General features: G+C 41.8%; 2 protein-coding genes and 1 long non-coding RNA gene across 6 annotated transcripts in view; 2 read left to right on the forward strand and 1 right to left on the reverse strand.

Annotated features, from left to right (window-relative positions):
• LOC125717528 (immunoglobulin lambda-1 light chain-like) overlaps positions 1-24,814 on the forward strand; it is a 102,212-nt gene that overhangs the window by 47,995 nt on the left and 29,403 nt on the right. For all 3 annotated transcript variants that reach the window (XM_048990574.1, XM_048990572.1, XM_048990573.1), the window contains exons 3-4: positions 19,824-19,857; positions 20,987-21,239. In XM_048990574.1, the coding sequence (XP_048846531.1) occupies positions 19,824-19,857; positions 20,987-21,239 (287 nt within the window). The remainder of the gene's footprint in view (positions 1-19,823; positions 19,858-20,986; positions 21,240-24,814) is intronic.
• The window catches only part of LOC125717533 (uncharacterized), a 90,285-nt gene that overhangs the window by 47,830 nt on the left and 17,641 nt on the right, over positions 1-24,814 (reverse strand). The window lies entirely within an intron of this gene.
• LOC125717527 (immunoglobulin lambda-1 light chain-like) overlaps positions 1-24,814 on the forward strand; it is a 75,349-nt gene that overhangs the window by 38,706 nt on the left and 11,829 nt on the right. The window contains exons 3-4 of one of the 2 annotated variants that reach the window (XM_048990567.1): positions 2,097-2,131; positions 3,262-3,514. In XM_048990567.1, coding sequence (XP_048846524.1) covers positions 2,097-2,131; positions 3,262-3,514 — 288 coding nt within the window. The remainder of the gene's footprint in view (positions 1-2,096; positions 2,132-3,261; positions 3,515-24,814) is intronic. The other variant, XM_048990569.1, reaches the window with a different exon arrangement.

The raw sequence follows: 24,814 nt of genomic DNA on the forward strand, positions 1-24,814 counted from the left end.
TACTATTGATACATTTTCCAAATTTTCAGGCTATACAGGGAAATGAGGCAAAAGCACGACCACTATCAGTATTTTGTCTAACTTTACTTTTTCAGGCATGTAATTTCCAACGGCCTAAGCAGGGTTTATAATAATATCTCAGTATTTTGTTTCTTCCCCATTTGGATGATATTATTAAAGTTCATTTTAAACCTCTAATGCAAAAAATCTCTCTTGATAAACACGGGTTTTATTTTCTCTCTGAATGTGAGGTTAATGATTTGAAAAAGAATTTGATTGCAAGACTTAATTATTTGTTGAACTCTGTTCCATTGCAAATTCCTTTAAGTTATTTTAAGAAATTCGTGGAGGAAATGCATTTTGTGAATGAACGGAAGTCATTTAGTGAATGAACTGTATTTTGTGATTGAAAGATTGCTATTTTGTGGACAATATGCATTTTGTGAATAATACACAATGATTTTGTAGATAAAATGCATTTCGTATATCAAAGACATTTTGTGGACAAAAAGCGTTTTCTGAATGAAAGAAGCATTTCGTCCTTTGCTGAGTCACAAAAGGCACCATCAACAGTTGTCGACACCAGCGATTCTACGAGGATATGCTGACAGTCTATAACACCATGTGCTAATCCAGTCATATTCGCCATTTTATTTTTGCATATTACACGCAGGCTCAGATCAGTGTGTCTGATCTGAACTATCGGAGACCATGTTATTCAGGGGAAAATGGCCAGGTAACATAGCCTACAACTGGAGAGAATCAGCACCTACATCCTTCATCGCCTTGGCTTAAAAACATGAAAAATATAATGGAAAAAAATAGTGACACTATAGTGAGTACATAAAACAATAAATGTATGAGCCCAGGAGTTATTTGTATTTGTTTTTTTACATTTAAATGCGAGCTAAACGTAATTCCACGTGTCTGCTAAATCAAAGCTGGTGCTCCACTTTCTGGTCATTGCAACATACTACCCCCCCTCTCCTCACTGGCCTGCACCTATTACATACCTCTCATATAACCTGCCTATCCTGCTGCCTGCGACGCCCCCACTACCTGTGATGTCCATCTGGCCTGCCCCCCCCCCCACTACCTGTGATGTCCATCTGCCCCCCCCCCCACTACCTGTGATGTCCATCTGGCCTGCCCCCCCCCCCCCACTACCTGTGATGTCCATCTGGCCTGCCCCCCCCCCCACTACCTGTGATGTCCATCTGACCTGCCCCCCCCCCTCCACTACCTGTGATGTCCATCTGGCCTACCCCCCCCCCCCCCCCACTACCTGTGATGTCCATCTGGCCTGCCCCCCCCCCCACTACCTGTGATGTCCATCTGCCCCCCCCCCTTCTTCCTGTGATGTCTCTCCTGTCTGCCCTCCACATTTACACACTAATCTTAAAATTTGAATATGGTTCCTCCAAAGGTTTCTTCCTTCTATAGAGATTTTCCTTGCCAATGTCACCTCTGGCTTGCTGACTGGGTGCTTTGGACAGAGATAATGTAAAGTGGTTTAAAACAATGTAATGCTTTCATAATATACTATACAAATACTACTGAATTCAAGTGAAAAACATGCAAACACTGTATGAAGAGGAGCAGGGTCTCTCAGTGGTTTGGAAGAATGTAATGTCATAAGAAGCAGCCCAGCACCTGCTTCCCATTACCTGCCTGCCCTCTGCATTTAGACTAGAATCTTAAAATTTGAACTGTCTTTGGGCAGAGACAATGAAAAGCACTTTGAAACAATGTAATGTTAATACTGAATTCAAGTGAAAAACATGCAAAAACTGAATGAAGAGGAGCAGGGTCTCTCAGTGGTTTGGAAGAATGTAATGTCATAAGAAGCAGCCCAGCACCTGCTTCCCATTACCTGCCTGCCCTCTGCATTTAGACTAGAATCTTAAAATTTGAACTGTCTTTGCGCAGAGACATTGCAAAGCACTTTGAAACAATGTAATGTTGTTAATACTGAATTAAAGTGAAAAACATGCAAAAACGGTATGAAGAGGACCAGGGTCTCTCAGTTCCTTCCTCTCTGTACAGACAGTGAAGAGCAGTTTTTGTACGGGTGGGTATGAGATCTGTATCACTGTGGTATTCGGACAAGGCACTAAACTGATCGTCAGCGGTAAGTACCTCTCCATTCTTATCTACTCTGCTTCTCTTACCCAAATATTCAGTAAAAAGATGTTGTTTTACATTAAGCAAGTACATAATCTGCCTTTGTAGAGCTTAATTTTATTCATAGACATACGGTTAAGAAAGTGCCTTGATACATTCATGCTGATGAAAACTGTCTGAATTTCCTAAATATGAGTTTGGACAAAGTATAACAAAAAGTTGTAAATAGAGTTTAGACAAAGATCTGTTTATATCAGTGAGGAGAGAAATAGGGAAGAAACAGTATTTAAAAACTTAGACAGTAGGACCTGAGTTGTTGTTTTATATATTTTTTTAAAGTATAAGTGCCTCGACACATTCATGCTGATGAAAACTGTCTGAATTACTTTAGTATGAGTTCGGAATTTGTACATGAAAAAGTTTAGAGAATATAATTTAGAAAAAAATAGATCTTCAAAATACGCTAAGCGTATTTACATAGATAATTTATGTCCCAAAGATTAAGAGCCTAATAAATATACCTTGTATATTTTCTGTGTATGTGTGCCATTAAAAAGATGTAGTTATTTGTAAATAAAGTAATATTTAATCATTTCTTTTCTAAAATTGCTGCTAATGTTTTAGTCCATTTTTTTATATATATTTTGCTTTACATTTAATTGCCTGTTATCTTATGTAATATATCTTATTTCCAACAAATACAATCCACACTATTTTAAGCTACTTACGAGATGTATTTTGATAAAATGAAAATGACTGCTTTGTGGTCTTATACTTGCAAAAAGTCTCATAAAGGTAGTGAGAAACACAAAAGTTTTTGCATATATTTATAGACAAGTTTTTTGAAATAGCAATCAAAATTTGAAAATAAGTGACATTTTGCAATTTACAAAGTTTTTGCTTATCCGAATTCGCAATTATCCATGAATTGAAGTGATATATTTTTATCAAATTTCTACTGTGGAAACTCTTTCACATCACAAAATAAAAAGCTGTTTGTGTAAACAGAACCCAGACATGTACTCATTTATGGCATTATGGGGTTATCGTATACATACATGAACAGAGCTAATCTAAATGAATTCATTGCCATTGATTTTTAATCTGTACATTTGCTGACTCTCCTCCCTTATCCAGACCCCTCCCTGGAGGCTCCCTCACTGACTCTCCTCCCTCCGTCCAGTGAGGAGCTCAAGGCAGGTAAAGCCACACTGGTTTGCCTGGCTAAGATGTCTGCTGCATTTGCCGACGTCAGCTGGACACACAACGGGAGCCCACTAACCGGTGGAGTTTTCACCAGCTCTGCTACACAGCAGGCAGATAAAACCTTTGGTCTGAGCAGCTTCCTGAGTGTGAAGCCCTCAGAGTGGGACAGCGACGGCGTCTTTACCTGCAGAGTGACACTGGGGGCGAAATCCACAGTGGCAGAGATAAAGAAGAGCATCTGTGCCGAGTGAAAAGTGCATCTTCATTCGCCTTTTGTTCATTTCCAGCTAAATTATATTTTCTGTAGCCAACCTTTCAGTTTTTCCAAGGAGGATATTTGATATACTTAATAGTAAATCTAATTTTTGATGATTTTCTGCATTATCTGCAGTTGTATGTTTCTGTGTTGATGCACTTGATCCAAAATTGTGCGGCAATTTAATAAAAAGCATGGCATTTAAAAAAAATCCATCGCTTTTGTGTGTGTTTGTCTTTTTCATTCAGGAAAGTAGAAGTTTAATAATGTGTTTTTGAATGAGGTTCTTTAATCAGTTTAGAAAAGTTGACTTACTACTAAACTGATTTAGTCCCATTAAGGACACAAACTATGATTCCAATGTGAGATCATAACACTCTATGAAGTATAAAAATTAACCTTGTAAACAATGCTGGGTGAATTTTAACCCTGCTTTACTGAACAGGGTATGCAGTGAGAATGTTCTGAATAAACCAGAATAAGAACACTTTTGCTAGATGGCAGTGTCTACAAATAAAAGGAACATTTTCCATCTTTTACTAAACTTAAACACTCTGTGATTCAAATAAACTGATGGTGTTACCTGAACAATATACATCAACATTATGACAAACCTTGAGCCAATTGAAGGAACTTTACTTTTTATAGACATAATTTTGGAAACAATTTAAATAAAGTAATTAAAAGACAATGCGTTGCTTGATATAAGTACTGTTAGAAAAATGTCAGACTAACAAACTACCTTAGAATGAGCTGCTTGAATGGGTTTTCACTGCTCTATCAGCTATGCGAGTCCTGCTGCTGATGTCATGCGGAACAAGATGGCCGCCCTGCAGCTGAAACTGAGAGACACCTGCTGACTCTTCTCATGCTATTTATGTCTCTATGTAAATGAGGGAGTGAGATGAGTTTCTTTCAGGTCAGGAAGAGATGGGACCTTTACAGGCAGCAGCCTGCAGGTTCCTCATGTTGCTGCTGTAAGGTTGTATTAGATTGATTACCTGTACAGTATTGTGATGCCCTTCAAACTCTGTGATACAGGATGCAGGTGATCACTGCAGTAAGTAAAGTTATTCTCAGGTTACCCTGTAAATCAACATAACTTGTAATCATACAGCACATCCTGGATCACTTAAAGTGCCTTTTTATGCAACTTTACAACATCATTCTTACAACTAACAGCAGTTGACTGTTTCTGATACTGACAGCATCTCTGATTGGCTGGGAGCACAGGCCCCGCCCTCTCCATCCTCCTCTTAAATCTGGGCCCTGCTGCTGCCTCTCTCCTCATACAGTGACCTGCTCATATCTCAGCTGGCCAGTGAGGACTGTGTACTCCACACGCTGACAACATGCTTCTGATCATCTGCACTCTCATCACTGCTCTCTCATGTAAGAAATCACAATCAAAACACTTTTTGGTAGCACTGTAAGTCTGTTATATGATCTTCTTTTAATAATGATTTTATTTGTCAGGTGTGAATGGTGTGACAGTGGTTACCCAGAAGCCTCCTATTCTGACAGTGAGTAAAGGAGGGACAGTGACTATGGACTGTAACTTAGGGACAGTCACTAACAGTGAAGCTCGCTGGTATAAGCAGGTCCCAGGTGGAGTTCCCCAGTATGTGTTAAGGATGTACCATACATGGAGCTCCCCTGAGTATGGGACAGGCTTCTCCTCCCACCGCTTCACATCAAACCATCAGAGTAAATCAGATTATCGGTTGATCATCAACACAGTGGAGGTTGGAGACTCAGCAGTTTATTACTGTCACACATGGGACAGCTCTGCTAATGAACATGTATCACAGCGATTTACACCATGACAAAAACCTCCCTGCTTAATATTTTCACTTCTTCTTTTTTAGTTGTATTAAACACACACGACTAACGTGCATTTTTAAAAGACACTGAACTCGAGCTTCACACGTCTACAGTTTTTTCACCCCTAAACTTTACGATCATTGCAATTACGATTTTCAGAATAGCATGAATGAAACAGACAATTTAAATGACCTGAAACTGCAAAATGAATTTTAAGCAGAATGTGGGTGAGGTACAAAAACATGCGTCACGTGAATTAACATTAGATCAGTATGTAACTAAGACTGAATAAGATCTGAATAAATGAGAGTAAGAACACTTTTGCCCCTAGACAACAGTGTCTACAGATAAAAAGGAATGTTTTCCATCATTCACTCAAATTAAAAACTGTTGGTATGTCATTGCAATATAACGTGGGCTTGTCTTCAGTGCTGTTAGAAAAATGTCAGACTAGGAAATAGTCCATAAATGAGCAGCTTGAATAGGGTTTCACTGCTCTATCAGCCATGCGAGTCCTGCTACTGATGTCACGCAGAACAAGATGGCCGCCCTGAGGCTGAAACTGAGCGACACCTGCAGGCTTTTCACATGCTATTTTGGTCTTGCTCTATGTAAATGGGGTAGTGAGATTTGCTCCTTTCAGGGCTGAAAGAGACAGGACCTTGACTGGTAGCAGCCTGCATGTTCCTCAGGATGCTGCTTTGTGGTTGCATCAGTTTGATTAATTACATAAACAGTATTGTGATGCCCTTCAAACTCTGTGATACAGGATGCAGATGATCACTGTAGTAAGCAGTTAGTTATTCTCAGGATACCCTGTAAATCAACATAACTTGTAATCATACAGCACATCCTGGATCGTTTGAAGTTCCCATTCAAGCAACTTTACAACATCACACTTAAATTTCATAGCAGTTGGCTGTTTGACACTGACAGTGGTGATTGGCTGGGAGCACAGGCCCCGCCCTCTCCGTCTTACACTTAAATCTGGGCCCTGCTGTTGTCTCTCTCCGCACACTCTGACCTGCTTTGGGATGTGCACTCCACACACTGACAACATGCTGGTGAAAATCTGCACCCTCATCACTGCTCTCTCATGTAAGAAATCACAATCAAAACACATTTTGGTAGCACTGTAAGTCTGTTATATGATCTTCTTTTAATAATGATTTTATTTGTCAGGTGTGAATGGTGTGACAGTGGTCACCCAGAAGCCTCCTGTTCTGACAGTGAGCAAAGGAGGGACAGTGACTATGGACTGTAACCTAGGGACAGTCACTGACAGTGCTGCTCGCTGGTATAAGCAGGTCCCAGGTGGAGTTCCCCAGTATGTGTTGAGGTTTTACCATGAATCTAGCTCCCCCAGCTATGGGACAGGCTTCTCCTCCAGCCGCTTCACATCAAACCATCAGAGTAAATCAGATTATCGGTTGATCATCAACACTGTGGAGGTTGGAGACTCAGCAGTTTATTACTGTAAAACATGGGACAGCTCTGCTAAGGAATACGTATCACAGTGATTTACACCATGACAAAAACCTCCCTGCTTAACATTTTCACTTCTGCTTATATAGCTGCTAAAGATACACACAAAATATCTTTAAAAAAATCAAACCTTCAATATTACTATTACTATAGGACTTTCTTAGGCCTGTAGTTAAGAATATTTACCTCATCTATGTATGTTTTTAGAATAACATTGAAAAAAAATGAAAAACAGCCAATGCTCTGACCTCCCTAGTAATGAAGTGCTTTGCGAGGCTGTGCTCTACCCTCTCTAAGTTCATTGCTCTCCTTCTGTTTGTTGGTTCTCCCAAATAGATCCACTGACGATTCCATCTTCTATGTCCTACATACAGTACTACTCTCACCCATTTGGACAGCTGCAAGGGGAATTTTTTTTTTCCTTCACATATTTTTATTGAACTGTTTGCAAAGCAGGGGAGACACTAAATACAGGCGACGGAAAATAAATAAACAAATGAATAAAATGAAATAAAATAAAATAAATGTGGGAGTCCTGAGAGTGCATGACAGCGGACAGCATAATACATATCGCAGGTTGATATCACATCAAGCTATGGCTCCACATCCTTTTTCCAAGCCAGATCCATAAGCCCCAAGATCATTCTTTGAGATGCAGGGGCGCCCAGCTAATCAAGAAATGGATCCCTGCACTATTGGGATGAAAATGATTTATCCTTCAATGCTGCACAAAAGGCTTCATAATGAATGTTACTTGTCATAACTTGCAGCCACTGATTAAGAGTAGGAGCTTCATCTGTGACCCACAAGACAAAGATACATTTCTGAACACGGTACACTAGAATATGCAAAAGGTCTGCGTGGTGAAAATCGACCAGTAACTCATCATTTAGCCTCAGCAGGCACGTCCTTGCACCAAGATGTAGATAGCACCTAAATGATTGCATCTCTAAAACTTTCGGTACAATATTTCCTCCGCAAACTTAACACAGACAAAACTGAGGTATTACTGGTCGGCCCTAAATCATTAGTATCCAAATCCTCCAGATTTACTGTTAGTATTGATGGTGTACCTGCTGTTATCAGAAATCTTGGAGTATTATTTGACTCTTCAGTCTACTTAGATCTTCACATAAAATCCCTCTCCAAAATCTCATTTTTTCAATCCTATAACATTGCTTGTCTATGCCTGTGCAATACAGATGCCCTAACTCTGATATATACATTCATTACACCCCGCATTGACTACTACAACTACTTTTTCATTGACCTCCCTGCAAAATTTATATATTCAGAACTCAGCAGCTTGAGTTCTCACTCACACTAAACGCTCTGCTCACATCACACCCATCCTCTCTCAGCTACACTGGCTACCGTTTCAGTCTCAGGTCAAATACACCTGATGCTCCGGCTCCGCCCATCCCTGCTCCTCCCATCCCTGCTCCGCCTGTCCCTGCTCCACCCACAGAAGTTCCGGCTCCAGTTCCCACGGTTCCTGTCCCAACTCCCGCACCACCAGTCCCTGGACCCAAGGAGTTTTACCCCGTTATCCCCTGTTTGTTCATATCCACGGCTTCCTTCGCTTGCTTGCCTGCAGAGATCCTCCGGGTTGTGACACTTTATCCAAGAAGGTAGCAGCATCTTTAGGATGTTTAAAGAAATTCTCAAGCCCAACGTGTCTCATCCTGAAGATGGCTGGGTACAGCATTGCAAAGGCGATCCCTCTCTCCTTCAGCTGTTGTTTCACTGGGCAGAATTTCTGCCGCTTCCTTACAACAGCAACGGAAAAATATATGAATATCATAATTGGGGCACCATTGTAGAGCAGAGACAGCCTTCTCCTTGCTGCCTGCATGATCCGGAGATTTTCCTGGAAATTGTGGAATTTATAATAACAGTATGGGACTGCTGTCTGGGGAGAGGTGACATGTAAGGGTATGATGGTAGCAATCCAGTTTAACAGACCCTCCTTTAAAGCTAACCTTCAGTAGCTCCGACAACCTATGTTTTGAAGAAAAGAACACAGTTAGTGCCCTCACTGCCTTCAGGAAGTCCGAAAACACGTATGCTGTATGCCAACTCCTGTTCTCTAAATCTTAATCTCAATCTTATCCAGGGCTGCCTTCAGCTTGATCTCAACTTCAGAGAGCTTAGCATTGTGAATCGCCGTGGCGATCTTGGAGATAGAGATGCGACTTTCAGCATCCACAATCTGTGTATCTAACCTGGCAATTTTAGACAAGCAAGTTTCGAGTTTCTTTAGAACCAAGTAAATCTTTTTTGTCAAAGGAAGCTTTAACACCTTTTAGCACTTCAAAGGACATTCTTTCCACCAAGCTGTTGGCATCTACTTGCCCCAGAGGTGGCTGTGCATTGTCTGCAATGTTAGCTTGGCAGCTCCGGAGCGACTGAACTTCCCTTAACTTAGCGGATTTCCCAATAAGGTTGAGCTGCCTCTCAGTGCTAAGCAGACTTCTGGACTAGGCTCACTTTGACTGCACTTTCTCTGAAACAACGTCTGAAAGGATACCAAGGTGCCCCCCCCTCCCTTCTGCTCAGGGCCCAAAGCTAATGACCACAGGTGAGGATGTGGACTTAGACTATTTGGTAAAGTGATAATTGTCTCGGTTATATTAGTACAATGCAAAACTGCCACCACTGATCTGATCATCTTAGAGTTACTTTCCCGTCTCTCAAAGATACTCAAACTGCCCCCCATCCCCAGAAGAGAGCAGCCCACTCTTTTCCAGCAAAGAGCCATAGATTCTGATTCTCATCTCAGCTGCTTCACACTCAGTATACTGTAGTTTAGACCTGATTCAGATGTAAATGACTGTCGGAGCATCAGTGATGGCTTCCAAGACTCAAAGAAGAAAGAAACAGCATTTAATTCAGTCTAATTTCATTCACATTATCATCATCATCCTCATTAGAAAGAAGAATACTGTCCATTTCATAAAAAATCACATTAAAAGCATATAATGCTGTTTAAAATAGTTTGACAGAAGGGAACCAAGTCATATTGGTTCGCAATTTCTGGTTCTCCGTCTGAAAGATGGGTAGAATTATGACAGGAAAATACCTGACATTTAGGGAAGATTAAAATAAAGGTAATTTTGAAGATATTTCAGAAAATAACCTATCTAACAAACATTGTTCATTTGGATATTCTCATTAGTGGACCCTGGGCTGGGTTTGGGTTGATACAGACTAGTGGACAGACTAGTGTTCCAGATACACCTGGAGGAAGGGTCAGGCAAAACTGACAACAGCTAAATTTATCATGTAGTCTCATTAATGAACCTGGATTGGCCAGTGAGGAACATTTTCCATTTGTCCAAAGATTAGTGGCCTGGCTTTAGTGTGACAGATCTTTCCTCAGATCCCAGCAACAACTTGCAAATATGACAGAAGCCCCTCAACTACAGATTTTATGTGCAGAAACAGAGGTGATTTGAAGGTTAATATGCAACTTGGTTCATTTCACAAATATTGATGATCAAATGATATGTTTCAGGATCATGGTAAGATCTGACCCCCAAACAGACCCGCCCAGGTTGGGGGTGTAACGGCACATAGTGTCTCTGATTGGCTAAGAACAGAAACTCCTCCCCCTGATGTCACCAACATCCCCATATATCTGTGGCCTGCAACCTCCCCTCCCCTCACACTCCAGGCTGCTCACTGATCACAGACTGACATCATGCTGTTCCCTCTGTGCACCTTCATCACAGCTCTGGCATGTAAGAAACACGCCTCCTCTCTGTTTATTTTACTCGTTTATCGTGTTATTTGTACATTTCTTCGTAATTCTTTCCTTGTGTCTTTTGCCTTCACAGGTGTCAGCGGCCAAAGGATGGTCACTCAAAAACCCTCCATACTGACTCTGAGTAAAGGAGAAACGGCCACCTTGCACTGTCAGAAACCCACAGATGATAGTTGGAATATTCACTGGTACAAGCAGGTCCCAGGAGGAGCTCCCCAGTTCGTCCTGTATTACTACCGTACTGCCAGCTCTCCCACGTATGGAAGTGGATTCTCCTCCAGCCGCTTCTCCTCCAGGGCCCAGTCTAACACAGATTATCAGTTAGTAATAAGCAGCGTGGAGCTGGACGACTCTGCTGTGTATTACTGTAAGAAATGGTTTAGCTCTCCCAGTGAAGTGGTATCACAGTGATTCACACCATGACAAAAACCTGCCAGTTTCACTTCTGCTTTACTACAAATACTGACAGAATATTATTTCAATTAAAGTGAATCACAGCCATCCTTAATGCAGTTAGAGTAACAACTGCCATCAGGACCAGTGGAAGCCCATGTAGTGCCCAAGGCAAACTTCACTGCCAGCACCCACCCACCTGCACACCACTACTGCCAGCGAAAGGAAATAACGACTGTGCCTTGTTTAATATAATGTAATAACACAATAAATCATATAATAACAAATAACATTATACAGTAAAGAACAATAATAATAACAATAATAATAATAAAAATAATAATAATATTAGGGGCGGCATGGAGGTGCACTGGTTAGCACTGTTGCCTCTGGGACCCGGGTTCGAGTCTCCGCCTGGGTCACATGTGTGTGGAGTTTGCATGTTCTCCTCATGTCGTCGTGGGGTTTCCTCCAGGTACTCCGGTTTCCCCCCACGGTCCAAAAACATGCTGAGGCTAATTGGAGTTGCTAAATTGCCCATTGGTGTGTATGTGTGAGTGAATGTTGTGTGAATGTGCCCTGCGATGGGCTGCCCCCCCATCCTGGGTTGTTCCCTGCCTCATGCCCATAGCTTCCGGGATAGGCTCCGGACCCCCCGCAACCCAGTAGGATAAGCGGTTTGGAAAATGGATGGATGGATGGAATAATAATAAGAAGAAGAAGTGGCATGGCCGTGCAGTGGTTGGCACCTTTGGTCTGAGCAGCTTCCTGAGTGTGAAGCCCTCAGAGTGGGACAGCGACGGCGTCTTTACCTGCAGAGTGACACTGGGGGCGAAATCCACAGTGGCAGAGATAAAGAAGAGCATCTGTGCCGAGTGAAAAGTGCATCTTCATTCGCCTTTTGTTCATTTCCAGCCCAGACCTGGTTTCTGTGACCCCTTTATTTTCTGTAGGCAAACTTTCAGTGTTTTACAAAGAGGTGCTGAGGTTAATGTGCTTGAATAGTAAAATCCGTTTATGAGTATTTTCTGCATTATGTGAGTTGTATGTTTCTGTGTTGATGCAAAACTGTTTGGTAGTTTAATAAAAAGCATGGCATGTAAAAGAAACGGTGTTTTTGTTTGTGCTGTTCATTTTCATTAAAGAAAGCTGGAGTGTTGTGAATAATAATGAACCACAAAATGCTGTAATGTTTTTGAATTACGTCCTATTATCAGTAAGGTTTAGTTTTACTAAACAGGTTTAGTGTCATTAGAAATTTAGGGAATATCATTCTGAAGAGAAAGAAGATGTAGGTTGATACGAGACAGACTAGTGTTCCAGATACACCTGGAAGCAGGGACAGGAGAAACAGATAACAGCTAAATTCATCATGTAGTCTCACTAATGAACCTGGATTGGCCAATAAGGAACACTTTCCACTCATGCAAAGATTAATGGTCTGGCTTTGGCAGACAGATCTTTGTTCAGATCACAGCAACTATTTGCAAATTTGACAGAAGATGCCACCAGCCTTAGCCCCTAAACTACAGATTTTATGTTTGGAAACATTTGGTTTAAAGATTAATATGCAGCTTGGCTCATTGGACAAATATTGATGAGGGTATGATGTGTTTCATGGTCAAGATAAGATTTGAACCCCGAAAACGAACCTGCCCATGATAAACAGTTAATGGAGGGGTGGATGGATGGACAGATGGACAGAAGGACAGATGGATGGATGATATTTTTCACTTCTCTTTGCAGCCAGCAGTTGGGGTGTGAACTGAACATAGGGTTTCTGATTGGCTGAGAACAGAAGCCCCTCCCCCTGATGTCACCGACATCCCCATATATCTGTGGCCTGCAACCTCCCCTCCCCTCACACTCCAGTCTGCTCACTGATCACAGACTGACATCATGCTGTTCCCTCTGTGCACCTTCATCACAGCTCTGGCATGTAAGAAACACGCCTCCTCTCTGTTTATTTTACTCGTTTATCGTGTTATTTGTACATTTCTTCGTAATTCTTTCCTTGTGTCTTTTGCCTTCACAGGTGTCAGCGGCCAAAGGATGGTCACTCAAAAACCCTCCATACTGACTCTGAGTAAAGGAGAAACGGCCACCTTGCACTGTCAGAAACCCACAGATGATAGTTGGAATATTCACTGGTACAAGCAGGTCCCAGGAGGAGCTCCCCAGTTCGTCCTGTATTACCACCGTACTGCCAGCTCTCCCACGTATGGAAGTGGATTCTCCTCCAGCCGCTTCACCTCCAGGGCCCAGTCTAACACAGATTATCAGTTAGTAATAAGCAGCGTGGAGGTGGACGACTCTGCTGTGTATTACTGTAAGAAATGGTTTAGCTCTCCCTATGAAGCAGTATCACAGTGATTCACACCATGACAAAAACCTACCAGTTTCACTTCTGCTTTACAACAAATACTGGCAGAATATTATTTCAATTAAAGTGAATCACAACCATTCCTACTGCAGTTAGAGTAATAACTACCATCAGGACCAGTGGAAGCCCATGTGGTGCCCAAGGCAAACTTCACTGCCAGCACCCACCCACCTGCACACCACTACTGCCAGGGAAAAGAAATAAAGATGGTTTAATACAATATAATAAGACAATAAATCATATAATAACAAAAAACATTATACAGTAAAGAACAATAATAATAACAATAATAATAATAATAATAATAATAACAGGGGCGGCATGGTGGTGCAGTGGTTAGCACTGTTGCCTCTGGGACCCAGGTTCGAGTCTCCGCCTGGGTCACATGTGTGTGGAGTTTGCATGTTCTCCCCATGTCGTTGTGGGGTTTCCTCTGGGTACTCCAGTTTCCCCCCACAGTCCAAAAACATGCTGAGGCTAATTGGACTTGCTAAATTGCCCATTGGTGTGTATGTGTGAGTGAATGGTGTGTGAATGTGCCCTGCGATGGGCTGGCCCCCCATCCTGAGTTATTCCCTGCCTTGTGCCCATAGCTTCCGGGATAGGCTCCGGACCCCCCGCGACCCAGTAGGATAAGCGGTTTGGAAAATGGATGGATGGATGGAATAATAAGGAGAAGAAGTGGCATGGCCGTGCGGTGGTTGGCACCTTTGGTCTGAGCAGCTTCCTGAGTGTGAAGCCCTCAGAGTGGGACAGTGACGGCGTCTTTACCTGCAGAGTGACACTGGGGGCGAAATCCACAGTGGCAGAGATAAAGAAGAGCATCTGTGCCGAGTGAAAAGTGCATCTTCATTCGCCTTTTGTTCATTTCCAGCCCAGACCTGGTTTCTTTGGCCCCTTTATTTTCTGTAGGCAAACTTTCAGTGTTTTACAAAGAGGTGCTGAGGTTAATGTGCTTGAATAGTAAGATCCGTTTATGAGTATTTTCTGCATTATGTGAGTTGTATGTTTCTGTGTTGATGCAAAACTGTGGTAATTTAATAAAAAGCATGGCATGTAAAAGAAACAGTGTTTTTGTGTGTGCTGTTCATTTTCATTAAAGAAAGCTGGAGTGTTGTGAATAATAATGAACCACAAAATGCTGTAATGTTTTTGAATTACGTCCTATTATCAGTAAGGTTTAGTTTTACTAAACAGGTTTAGTGTCATTAGGAATTTAGGGAATATCATTCCGAAGAGAAAGAAGATTTAGGTTGATACGAGACAGACTAGTGTTCCAGATACACCTGGAAGCAGGGACAGGAGAAACTAAATTTATCATGTATTCTCACTAATGAACCTGGATTGGCCAATGAGGAAAATTTTCCACTCATGCAAAGATTAATGGTCTGGCTTTGTCAGACAAATCTTTGTTCAGATCACAGCAACTATTTGCAAATTTGACAGAAGATGCCACCAGCCTTAGCCCCTAAACTACAGATTTTATGTTTGGAAACATTGGGTTTAAAGATTAATATGCAGCTTGGCTCATTGGACAAATATTGATGAGGGTATGATGTGTTTCATGGTCAAGATAAGATTTGAACCCCGAAAATGAACCTGCCCATGATAAACAGTTAATAGAGGGGTGGATAGATGGACAGATGGACAGAAGAACAGATGGATGGATGATATTTTTCACTTCTCTTTGCAGCCAGCAGTTGGGCTGTGAACTGAACATAGGGTTTCTGATTGGCTGAGAACAGAAGCCCCTCCCCCTGATGTCACCAACATCCCCATATATCTGTGGGCTGCAACCTCCCCTCCCCTCACACTCCAGGCTGCTCATTGATCACAGACTGACATCATGCTGTTCCCTCTGTGCACCTTCATCACAGCTCTGGCATGTAAGAAACACGCCTCCTCTCTGTTTATTTTACTCGTTTATCGTGTTATTTGTACATTTCTTCGAATTTCTTTCCTTGTGTCTTTTGCCTTCACAGGTGTCAGCGGCCAAAGGATGGTCACTCAAAAACCCTCCATACTGACTCTGAGTAAAGGAGAAACGGCCACCTTGCACTGTCAGATACCCACAGATGATGGCTATTATATTCACTGGTTCAAGCAGGTCCCAGGAGGAGCTCCCCAGTTCGTCCTGTATTACTACCGTACTGACAGCTCTCCCACGTATGGAAGTGGATTCTCCTCCAGCCGTTTCTCCTCCAGGGCCCAGTCTAACACAGATTATCAGTTAGTAATAAGCAGCGTGGAGCTGGACGACTCTTCTGTGTATTACTGTACGAAATGGTTTAGCTCTCCCAGTGAAGTGGTATCACAGTGATTCACACCATGACAAAAACCTGCCAGTTTCACTTCTGCTTTACTACAAATACTGACAGAATATTATTTCAATTCAAGTCAATCACAACCATCCTTAATGCAGTTAGAGTAACAACTGCCATCAGGACCAGTGGAAGCCCATGTGGTGCCCAAGGCAAACTTCACTGCCAGCACCCACCCACCTGCACACCACTACTGCCAGGGAAAGGAAATAACGACTGTGCGTTGTTTAATATAATATAATAATACAATAAATCATATAATAACAAATAACATTATACAGTAATATATAATAAATAATAATAAGAGGGGAGGCATGGTGGTGCGGTGGTTAGCACCATCTGCAGAGTTTATTAATCGGTTATTAAAATCTCTCCTCGGCTGGGATGATGCCGCAAACCTACCCGAGACTGAGGGAGCCCACTGGGCAGCTCAGAATAAAGGAGATCTGCTCCCCGTTCCCCCCGGCCTTTCCTGTCTGGCCTCCCTTGGTTGTCTTGTTGTCCAGGTCCCATGTCCCCAGTCTCGTCTCGTCCGTCGGCTCCCCTGACTGTGTGCCTTTGTGGGGGGGGGGGGGGGGATTCTGTCACACCCAGCTTAACAAATTCAAAAAATGTACATATTTTACTTGCACTTCAGTTCACCCCGCGGAACGTTTCTCAGTGCACAAGTTCCCGGCCTACAGATTATACTGACGCACAAAGTGATGAGCGTGATGGGGAAGCCAGATGAGACTAAGGTACTGGATGGGAAATTTAAATATAAGAAACTTCCATATGGAAGTACAAACAAAAATGGTCGTGACAGCCCCACACCATCCAGAACCTTTATGTGGCGTTTTTAGGGGAGGAAGCAGCGAGGGATACGGAAATGGACAACCTGACTACGCCACCCTGGGAATTTCACCCAGAGAAAGGATACAGATTCGTAATCAGCACCGGGGAGACGTGAAGACCATGAACACTCCCTTTATCAGGCTGCTGTTTAGTTTGCACTCCTAAATGAAAACAAAAGAAACCCAACAGCAAACAAATTACTTAAAATATCACATCACAAATGGTGCAAATCAAATGTTAAAACCCTCCAATCGCACGAAAGAGAAACCCGGCAGCCGTTATGGGGAGGGCAGTGGGAGGCGAACCGTCAGAAAATACTCCAAGGGGTCACCGCATCACATGGCGTAAGTACATCCACCCAGGGGGGTGGGCTAAAAAGGCAAAGCGACCACGCAGCGCTGTATCACGACGACCTGCTGCCCCAAAACAGATCCTCACCGCCCAGCACCAAACCTCCCCAACGGCGCTCCACAGTTTACATCCAACAAACTAAACACATTAATACTTAAAACCAATTAAAACATGAAACAAAACATAAAACATTCGGGCAAAACAGCAGCAATTGTAGTGGCTTAGTATCCCGCAGGTTGCCTGCGATCCACTGGCAGATTAGAAGCGGTATTAAAAGGGAAACCTTAAAAGTGGGAGCAACCGCAAGCGGCTAGATATACCAAGCCCTCGCAACTGCAGCGTTGGATATACCCACAACTTTAAGAAAGGAGATACTGGCGCACGGAGAGTCACGTCACCGGTTACAGGGCAGTCCCGCACGCAACCACAACCGGATCTTATATACGCACGCTGGCCGCAACAATTAATCAATCAAGTTGATGAAATTATCATGCCCCAACAAGATCGCACCCTCCAGCTCCACCTCACTACATTTAGGTACTCCGGGTGAATCTCATCCAACCCCTGGGGCCCGGCCACTCCAGCTCCCTCGGGCTCTGTGCCCTCAGACGTCTCAAAAGCAGTGCACGCAGATATATCTGAGTCTGGGTTGAGGAGGTCCTCAAAGTATTCCTTACACCTCCGGGTGATTTCCCCAGTTGAGGTCAACAGCAGCCCCTCCCCACTATAAATAGTAGGAACCAGGTTCATTAATATAATCTCAAATTTGGATGTACCAGTTGCAGCAATCTTGCTCAATGCCGAAAAAGCTTTTGATCGGGTCGAGTGGGGATATATTTTCAACATATTAGAAAGTTGTGCCACAGTATTTATTAGATGGATTGAGCTATTGTGTCATCAGCCTAGAGCAGCAGGTCACAGGGTACATTTCCTCTTATTTTCGTTTGGGTAGGGGGACTCGCCAAGGCTCACTACTTAGCCCTTTATTATTATGTGCCATTAGAGCTACAGGCTGCAGCAGTTCAGTAAAAGGGCAACTTTATATATGAAGGCTTGATCTATAAGTTAATGTAGTATTTTGACAATGTCCTTATGTTTGTCTCTGATCCTCTTACATTGGTCTCCTCTATACTACGTACTATTGATACATTTTCCAAATTTTCAGGCTATACAGGGAAATGAGGCAAAAGCACGACCACTATCAGTATTTTGTCTAACTTTACTTTTTCAGGCATGTAATTTCCAACGGCCTAAGCAGGGTTTATAATAATATCTCAGTATTTTGTTTCTTCCCCATTTGGATGATATTATTAAAGTTCATTTTAAACCTCTAATGCAAAAAATCTCTCTTGATAAACACGGGTTTTATTTTCTCTCTGAATGTGAGGTTAATGATTTGAAAAAGAATTTGATTGCAAGACTTAATTATTTGTTGAACTCTGTTCCATTGCAAATTCCTTTAAGTTATTTTAAGAAATTCGTGGAGGAAATGCATTTTGTGAATGAACGGAAGTCATTTAGTGAATGAACTGTATTTTGTGATTGAAAGATTGCTATTTTGTGGACAATATGCATTTTGTGAATAATACACAATGATTTTGTAGATAAAATGCATTTCGTATATCAAAGACATTTTGTGGACAAAAAGCGTTTTCTGAATGAAAGAAGCATTTCGTCCTTTGCTGAGTCACAAAAGGCACCATCAACAGTTGTCGACACCAGCGATTCTACGAGGATATGCAGACAGTCTATAACACCATGTGCTAATCCAGTCATATTCGCCATTTTATTTTTGCATATTACACGCAGGCTCAGATCAGTGTGTCTGATCTGAACTATCGGAGACCATGTTATTCAGGGGAAAATGGCCAGGTAACATAGCCTACAACTGGAGAGAATCAGCACCTACATCCTTCATCGCCTTGGCTTAAAAACATGAAAAATATAATGGAAAAAAATAGTGACACTATAGTGAGTACATAAAACAATAAATGTATGAGCCCAGGAGTCATTTGTATTTGTTTTTTTACATTTAAATGCGAGTTAAACGTAATTCCACGTGTCTGCTAAATCAAAGCTGGTGCTCCACTTTCTGCTCATTGCAACATACTACCCCCCCTCTCCCCACTGGCCTGCACCTATTACGTACCTCTCAAGATAACCTGCCTATCCTGCTGCCTGCGACGCCCCTATTACCTGTGATGTCCATCTGGCCTGCCCCCCCCCCCCCACTACCTGTGATGTCCATCTGGCCTGCCCCCCCCCCCCACTACCTTTGATGTCCATCTGCCCCCCCCCCCTTCTTCCTGTGATGTCCATCTGCCCCCCCCCTCCCCCTTCTTCCTGTGATGTCTCTCCTGTCTGCCCTCCACATTTACACACTAATCTTAAAATTTGAATATGGTTCCTCCCAAGGTTTCTTCCTTCTATAGAGATTTTCCTTGCCACTGTCACCTCTGGCTTGCTGACTGGGTGCTTTGGACAGAGATAATGTAAAGTGGTTTAAAACAATGTAATGCTTTCATAATATACTATACAAATACTACTGAATTCAAGTGAAAAACATGCAAACACTGTATGAAGAGGAGCAGGGCCTCTCCGTGGTTTGGAAGAATGTAATGTCATAAGAAGCAGCCCAGCACCTGCTTCCCATTACCTGCCTGCTCTCTGCATTTAGACTAGAATCTTAAAATTTGAACTGTCTTTGCGCAGAGACATTGCAAAGCACTTTGAAACAATGTAATGTTGTTAATACTGAATTAAAGTGAAAAACATGCAAAAACGGTATGAAGAGGACCAGGGTCTCTCAGTTCCTTCCTCTCTGTACAGACAGTGAAGAGCAGTTTTTGTACGGGTGGGTATGACATCTGTATCACTGTGGTATTCGGACAAGGCACTAAACTGATCGTCAGCGGTAAGTACCTCTCCATTCTTATCTACTCTGCTTCTCTTACCCAAATCTTCAGTAAAAAGATGTTGTTTTACATTAAGCAAGTACATAATCTGCCTTTGTAGAGCTTAATTTTATTCCTAGACATACGGTTAAGAAAGTGCCTTGATACATTCATGCTGATGAAAACTGTCTGAATTTCCTGAATATGACTTTGGACAAAGTATAACAAAAAGTTGTAAATAGAGTTTAGACAAAGATCTGTTTATATCAGTGAGGAGAGAAATAGGGAAGAAACAGTATTTAAAAAGTTAGACAGTAGGACCTGAGTTGTTGTTTTATATATTTTTTTAAAGTATAAGTGCCTCGACACATTCATGCTGATGAAAACTGTCTGAATTACTTTAGTATGAGTTCGGAATTTGTACATGAAAAAGTTTAGAGAATATAATTTAGAAAAAAATAGATCTTCAAAATACGCTAAGCGTATTTACATAGATAATTTATGTCCCAAAGATTAAGAGCCTAATAAATATACCTTGTATATTTTCTGTGTATGTGTGCCATTAAAAAGATGTAGTTATTTGTAAATAAAGTAATATTTAATCATTTCTTTTCTAAAATTGCTGCTAATGTTTTAGTCCATTTTTTTAATATATTTTGCTTTACATTTAATTGCCTGTTATCTTATGTAATATATCTTATTTCCAACAAATACAATCCACACTATTTTAAGCTACTTACGAGATGTATTTTGATAAAATGAAAATGACTGCTTTGTGGTCTTATACTTGCAAAAAGTCTCATAAAGGTAGTGAAAAACGCAAAAGTTTTTGCATATATTTATAGACAAGTTTTTTGAAATAGCAATCAAAATTTGAAAATAAGTGACATTTTGCAATTTACAAAGTTTTTGCTTATCCGAATTCGCAATTATCCATGAATTGAAGTGATATATTTTTATCAAATTTCTACTGTGGAAACTCTTTCACATCACAAAATAAAAGGTTGTTTGTGTAAACAGAACCCAGACATGTACTCATTTATGGCATTATGGGGTTATCGTATACATATATTAACAGAGCTAATCTAAATTAATTCATTGCCATTGATTTTTAATCTGTACATTTGCTGACTCTCCTCCCTTATCCAGACCCCTCCCTGGAGGCTCCCTCACTGACTCTCCTCCCTCCGTCCAGTGAGGAGCTCAAGGCAGGTAAAGCCACACTGGTTTGCCTGGCTAAGATGTCTGCTGCATTTGCCGACGTCAGCTGGAAACACAACGGGAGCCCACTAACCAATGGAGTTTTCACCAGCTCTGCTACACAGCAGGCAGATAAAACCTTTGGTCTGAGCAGCTTCCTGAGTGTGAAGCCCTCAGAGTGGGACAGTGACGGCGTCTTTACCTGCAGAGTGACACTGGGGGCGAAATCCACAGTGGCAGAGATAAAGAAGAGCATCTGTGCCGAGTGAAAAGTGCATCTTCATTCGCCTTTTGTTCATTTCTGTGGCCCCTTTATTTTCTGTAGGCAAACTTTCAGTGTTTTACAAAGAGGTGTTGAGGTAAATATGCTTGAATAATAAGACAAATTTTGTTATTATTTTCTGCATTATGAGAGTTGTATGTTTCTGTGTTGATGCACTTGATCCAAAACTGTGCGGCAATTTAATAAAAAGCATGGCATTTAAAAAAAATCCATCGCTTTTGTGTGTGTTTCTCTTTTTCATTCAGGAAAGTAGAAATTTAATAATGTGTTTTTGAATGAGGTACTTTAATCAGTTTAGAAAAGTTGACTTACTACTAAACTGATTTAGTCCCATTAAGGACACAAACTATGATTCCAATGTGAGATCATAACACTCTATGAAGTATAAAAATTAACCTTGTAAACAATGCTGGGTGAATTTTAACCCTGCTTTACTGAACAGGGTATGCAGTGAGAATGTTCTGAATAAACCAGAATAAGAACACTTTTGCTAGATGGCAGTGTCTACAAATAAAAGGAACATTTTCCATCTTTTACTAAACCACTGATCTGATCATCTTAGAGTTACTTTCCCATCACTCAAAGATACTCTGATAACTGATAACTGCCCCCCATCCCCAGAAGAGAGCAGCCCACTCTTTTCCAGCAAAGAGCCATAGATTCTGATTCTCATTTCAGCTGCTTCACACTCAGTATACTGTAGTTTAGACCTGATTCAGATGTAAATGACTGTCGGAGCATCAGTGATGGCTTCCAAGAATCAAAGAAGAAAGAATCAGCATTTAATTCAGCCTCATTTCATTCACATTATCATCATCATCCTCATTAGAAAGAAGAATACTGTCCATTTCATAAAAAACACATTAAAAGCATATAATGCTGTTTCAAATAGTTTGACAGAAGGGAACCAAGTCATATTGGTCCACAATTTGTGGTTCTCCGTCTGAAAGATGGGTAGAATTATGACAGGAAAACACCTGACATTTAGGGAAGATTAAAATAAAGGTAATTTTGAAGATATTTCAGAAAATAACCTATCAAACAAACATTGTTCATTTGGATGTTCTCATTAGTGGACCCTGGGCTGGGTTTGGGTTGATACAGGACAGACTAGTGTTCCAGATACACCTGGAAGAAGGGTCAGGCAAAACTGACAAGAGCTAAATTTATCATGTAGTCTCATTAATGAACCTGGATTGGCCAATGAGGAAGATTTTCCATTTGTCCAAAGATTAGTGGCCTGGCTTTAGTGTGACAGATCTTTCCTCAGATCCCAGCAACAACTTGCAAATATGACAGAAGCCCCTCAACTACAGGTTTTATGTGCAGAAACAGAGGTGATTTTAAGGTTAATATGCAGCTTGGTTCATTTCACAAATATCGATGATCAAATGATATGTTTCAGGATCGAGGTAAGATCTGACCCCACAAATGGACCCGCCCAGGTTGGGGGTGTAACGGCACATAGTGTCTCTGATTGGTTGATAACAGAAACTCCTCCCCCTGATGTCACCAACACCCACATATATCTGTGGGCTGCAACCTCCCCTCCCCTCACACTCCAGGCTGCTCATTGATCACAGACTGACATCATGCTGTTCCCTCTGTGCACCTTCATCACAGCTCTGGCATGTAAGAAACACGCCTCCTCTCTGTTTATTTTGCTCATTTATCGTGTTATTTGTACATTTCTTCGTATTTATTTCTTTGTGTCTTTTGCCTTCACAGGTATCAGCGGCCAAAGGATGGTCACTCAAAAACCCTCCTTACTGACTCTGAGCAAAGGAGAAACGGCCACTTTGCACTGTCAGAAACCCGTAGATGATAGTTATAATATTTACTGGTACAAGCAGGTCCCAGGAGGAGCTCCCCAGTTCGTCCTGTATTACTACCGTACTCACAGCTCTCCCACGTATGGAAGTGGATTCTCCTCCAGCCGCTTCTCCTCCAGGGCCCAGTCTAACACAGATTATCAGTTAGTAATAAGCAGCGTGGAGCTGGACGACTCTGCTGTGTATTACTGTAAGAAATGGTTTTACTCTCCCTATGAAGCAGTATCACAGTGATTCACACCATGACAAAAACCTGTCAGTTTCACTTCTGCTTTATTACAAATACTGACTGAATTTAATTTCAATTCAAGTCAATCACAACCATCCTTAATGCAGTTAGAGTAACAACTGCCATCAGGACCGGTGGAAGCCCATGTGGTGCCCAAGGCAAACTTCAGTGCCAGCACCCACCCACCTGCACACCACTACTGCCAGGGAAAGGAAATAACGATTGTGCGTTGTTTAATATAATATAATAACACAATAAATCATATAATAACAAATAACATTATACAGTAAAGAATAATAAATAATATTATTAATAATAGGGGGCGGTATGGTTGTGCAGTGGTTAGCACTGTTGCCTCTGGGACCCGGGTTCGAGTCTCCGCCTGGGTCACATGTGTGTGGAGTTTGTACGTTCTCCCCATGTCGTCGTGGGGTTTCCTCCGGGTACTCCGGTTTCCCCCCACGGTCCAAAAACATGCTGAGGCTAATTGGACTTGCTAAATTGCCAGTAGGTGTGTATGTGTGAGTGAATGGTGTGTGAATGTGCCTTGCGATGGGCTGCCCCCCCATCCTGGGTTGTTCCCTGCCTTGTGCCCATAGCTTCCGGGATGGGCTCCGGACCCCCCGCGACCCAGTAGGATAAGCGGATTGGAAAATGGATGGATGGATGGAATAATAATAATAAGGAGAAGAAGTGGCATAGCCGTGCGGTGGTTGGCACCTTTGGTCTGAGCAGCTTCCTGAGTGTGAAGCCCTCAGAGTGGGACAGCGACGGCGTCTTTACCTGCAGAGTGACACTGGGGGCGAAATCCACAGTGGCAGAGATAAAGAAGAGCATCTGTGCCGAGTGAAAAGTGCATCTTCATTCGCCTTTTGTTCATTTCCAGCCCAGACCTGGTTTCTTTGGCCCCTTTATTTTCTGTAGGCAAACTTTCAGTGTTTTACAAAGAGGTGCTGAGGTTAATGTGCTTGAATAGTAAGATCCGTTTATGAGTATTTTCTGCATTATGTGAGTTGTATGTTTCTGTGTTGAAGCAAAACTGTGGAAATTTAATAAAAAGCATGGCATGTAAAAGAAACGGTGTTTTTGTGTGTGCTGTTCATTTTCATTAAAGAAAGCTGGAGTGTTGTGAATAATAATGAACCACAAAATGCTGTAATGTTTTTGAATTACGTCCTATTATCAGTAAGGTTTAGTTTCACTAAACAGGTTTAGTGTCATTAGGAACTTAGGGAATATCATTCTGAAGAGAAAGAAGATGTAGGTTGATACGAGACAGACTAGTGTTCCAGATACACCTGGAAGCAGGGACAGGAGAAACTAAATTTATCATGTAGTCTCACTAATGAACCTGGATTGGCCAATGAGGAACACTTTCCACTCATGCAAAGATTAATGGTCTGGCTTTGTCAGACAAATCTTTGTTCAGATCA

This window comes from Brienomyrus brachyistius, chromosome 22 (genome assembly GCF_023856365.1).
Source record: "Brienomyrus brachyistius isolate T26 chromosome 22, BBRACH_0.4, whole genome shotgun sequence".
Lineage (NCBI taxonomy): Eukaryota > Metazoa > Chordata > Actinopteri > Osteoglossiformes > Mormyridae > Brienomyrus > Brienomyrus brachyistius.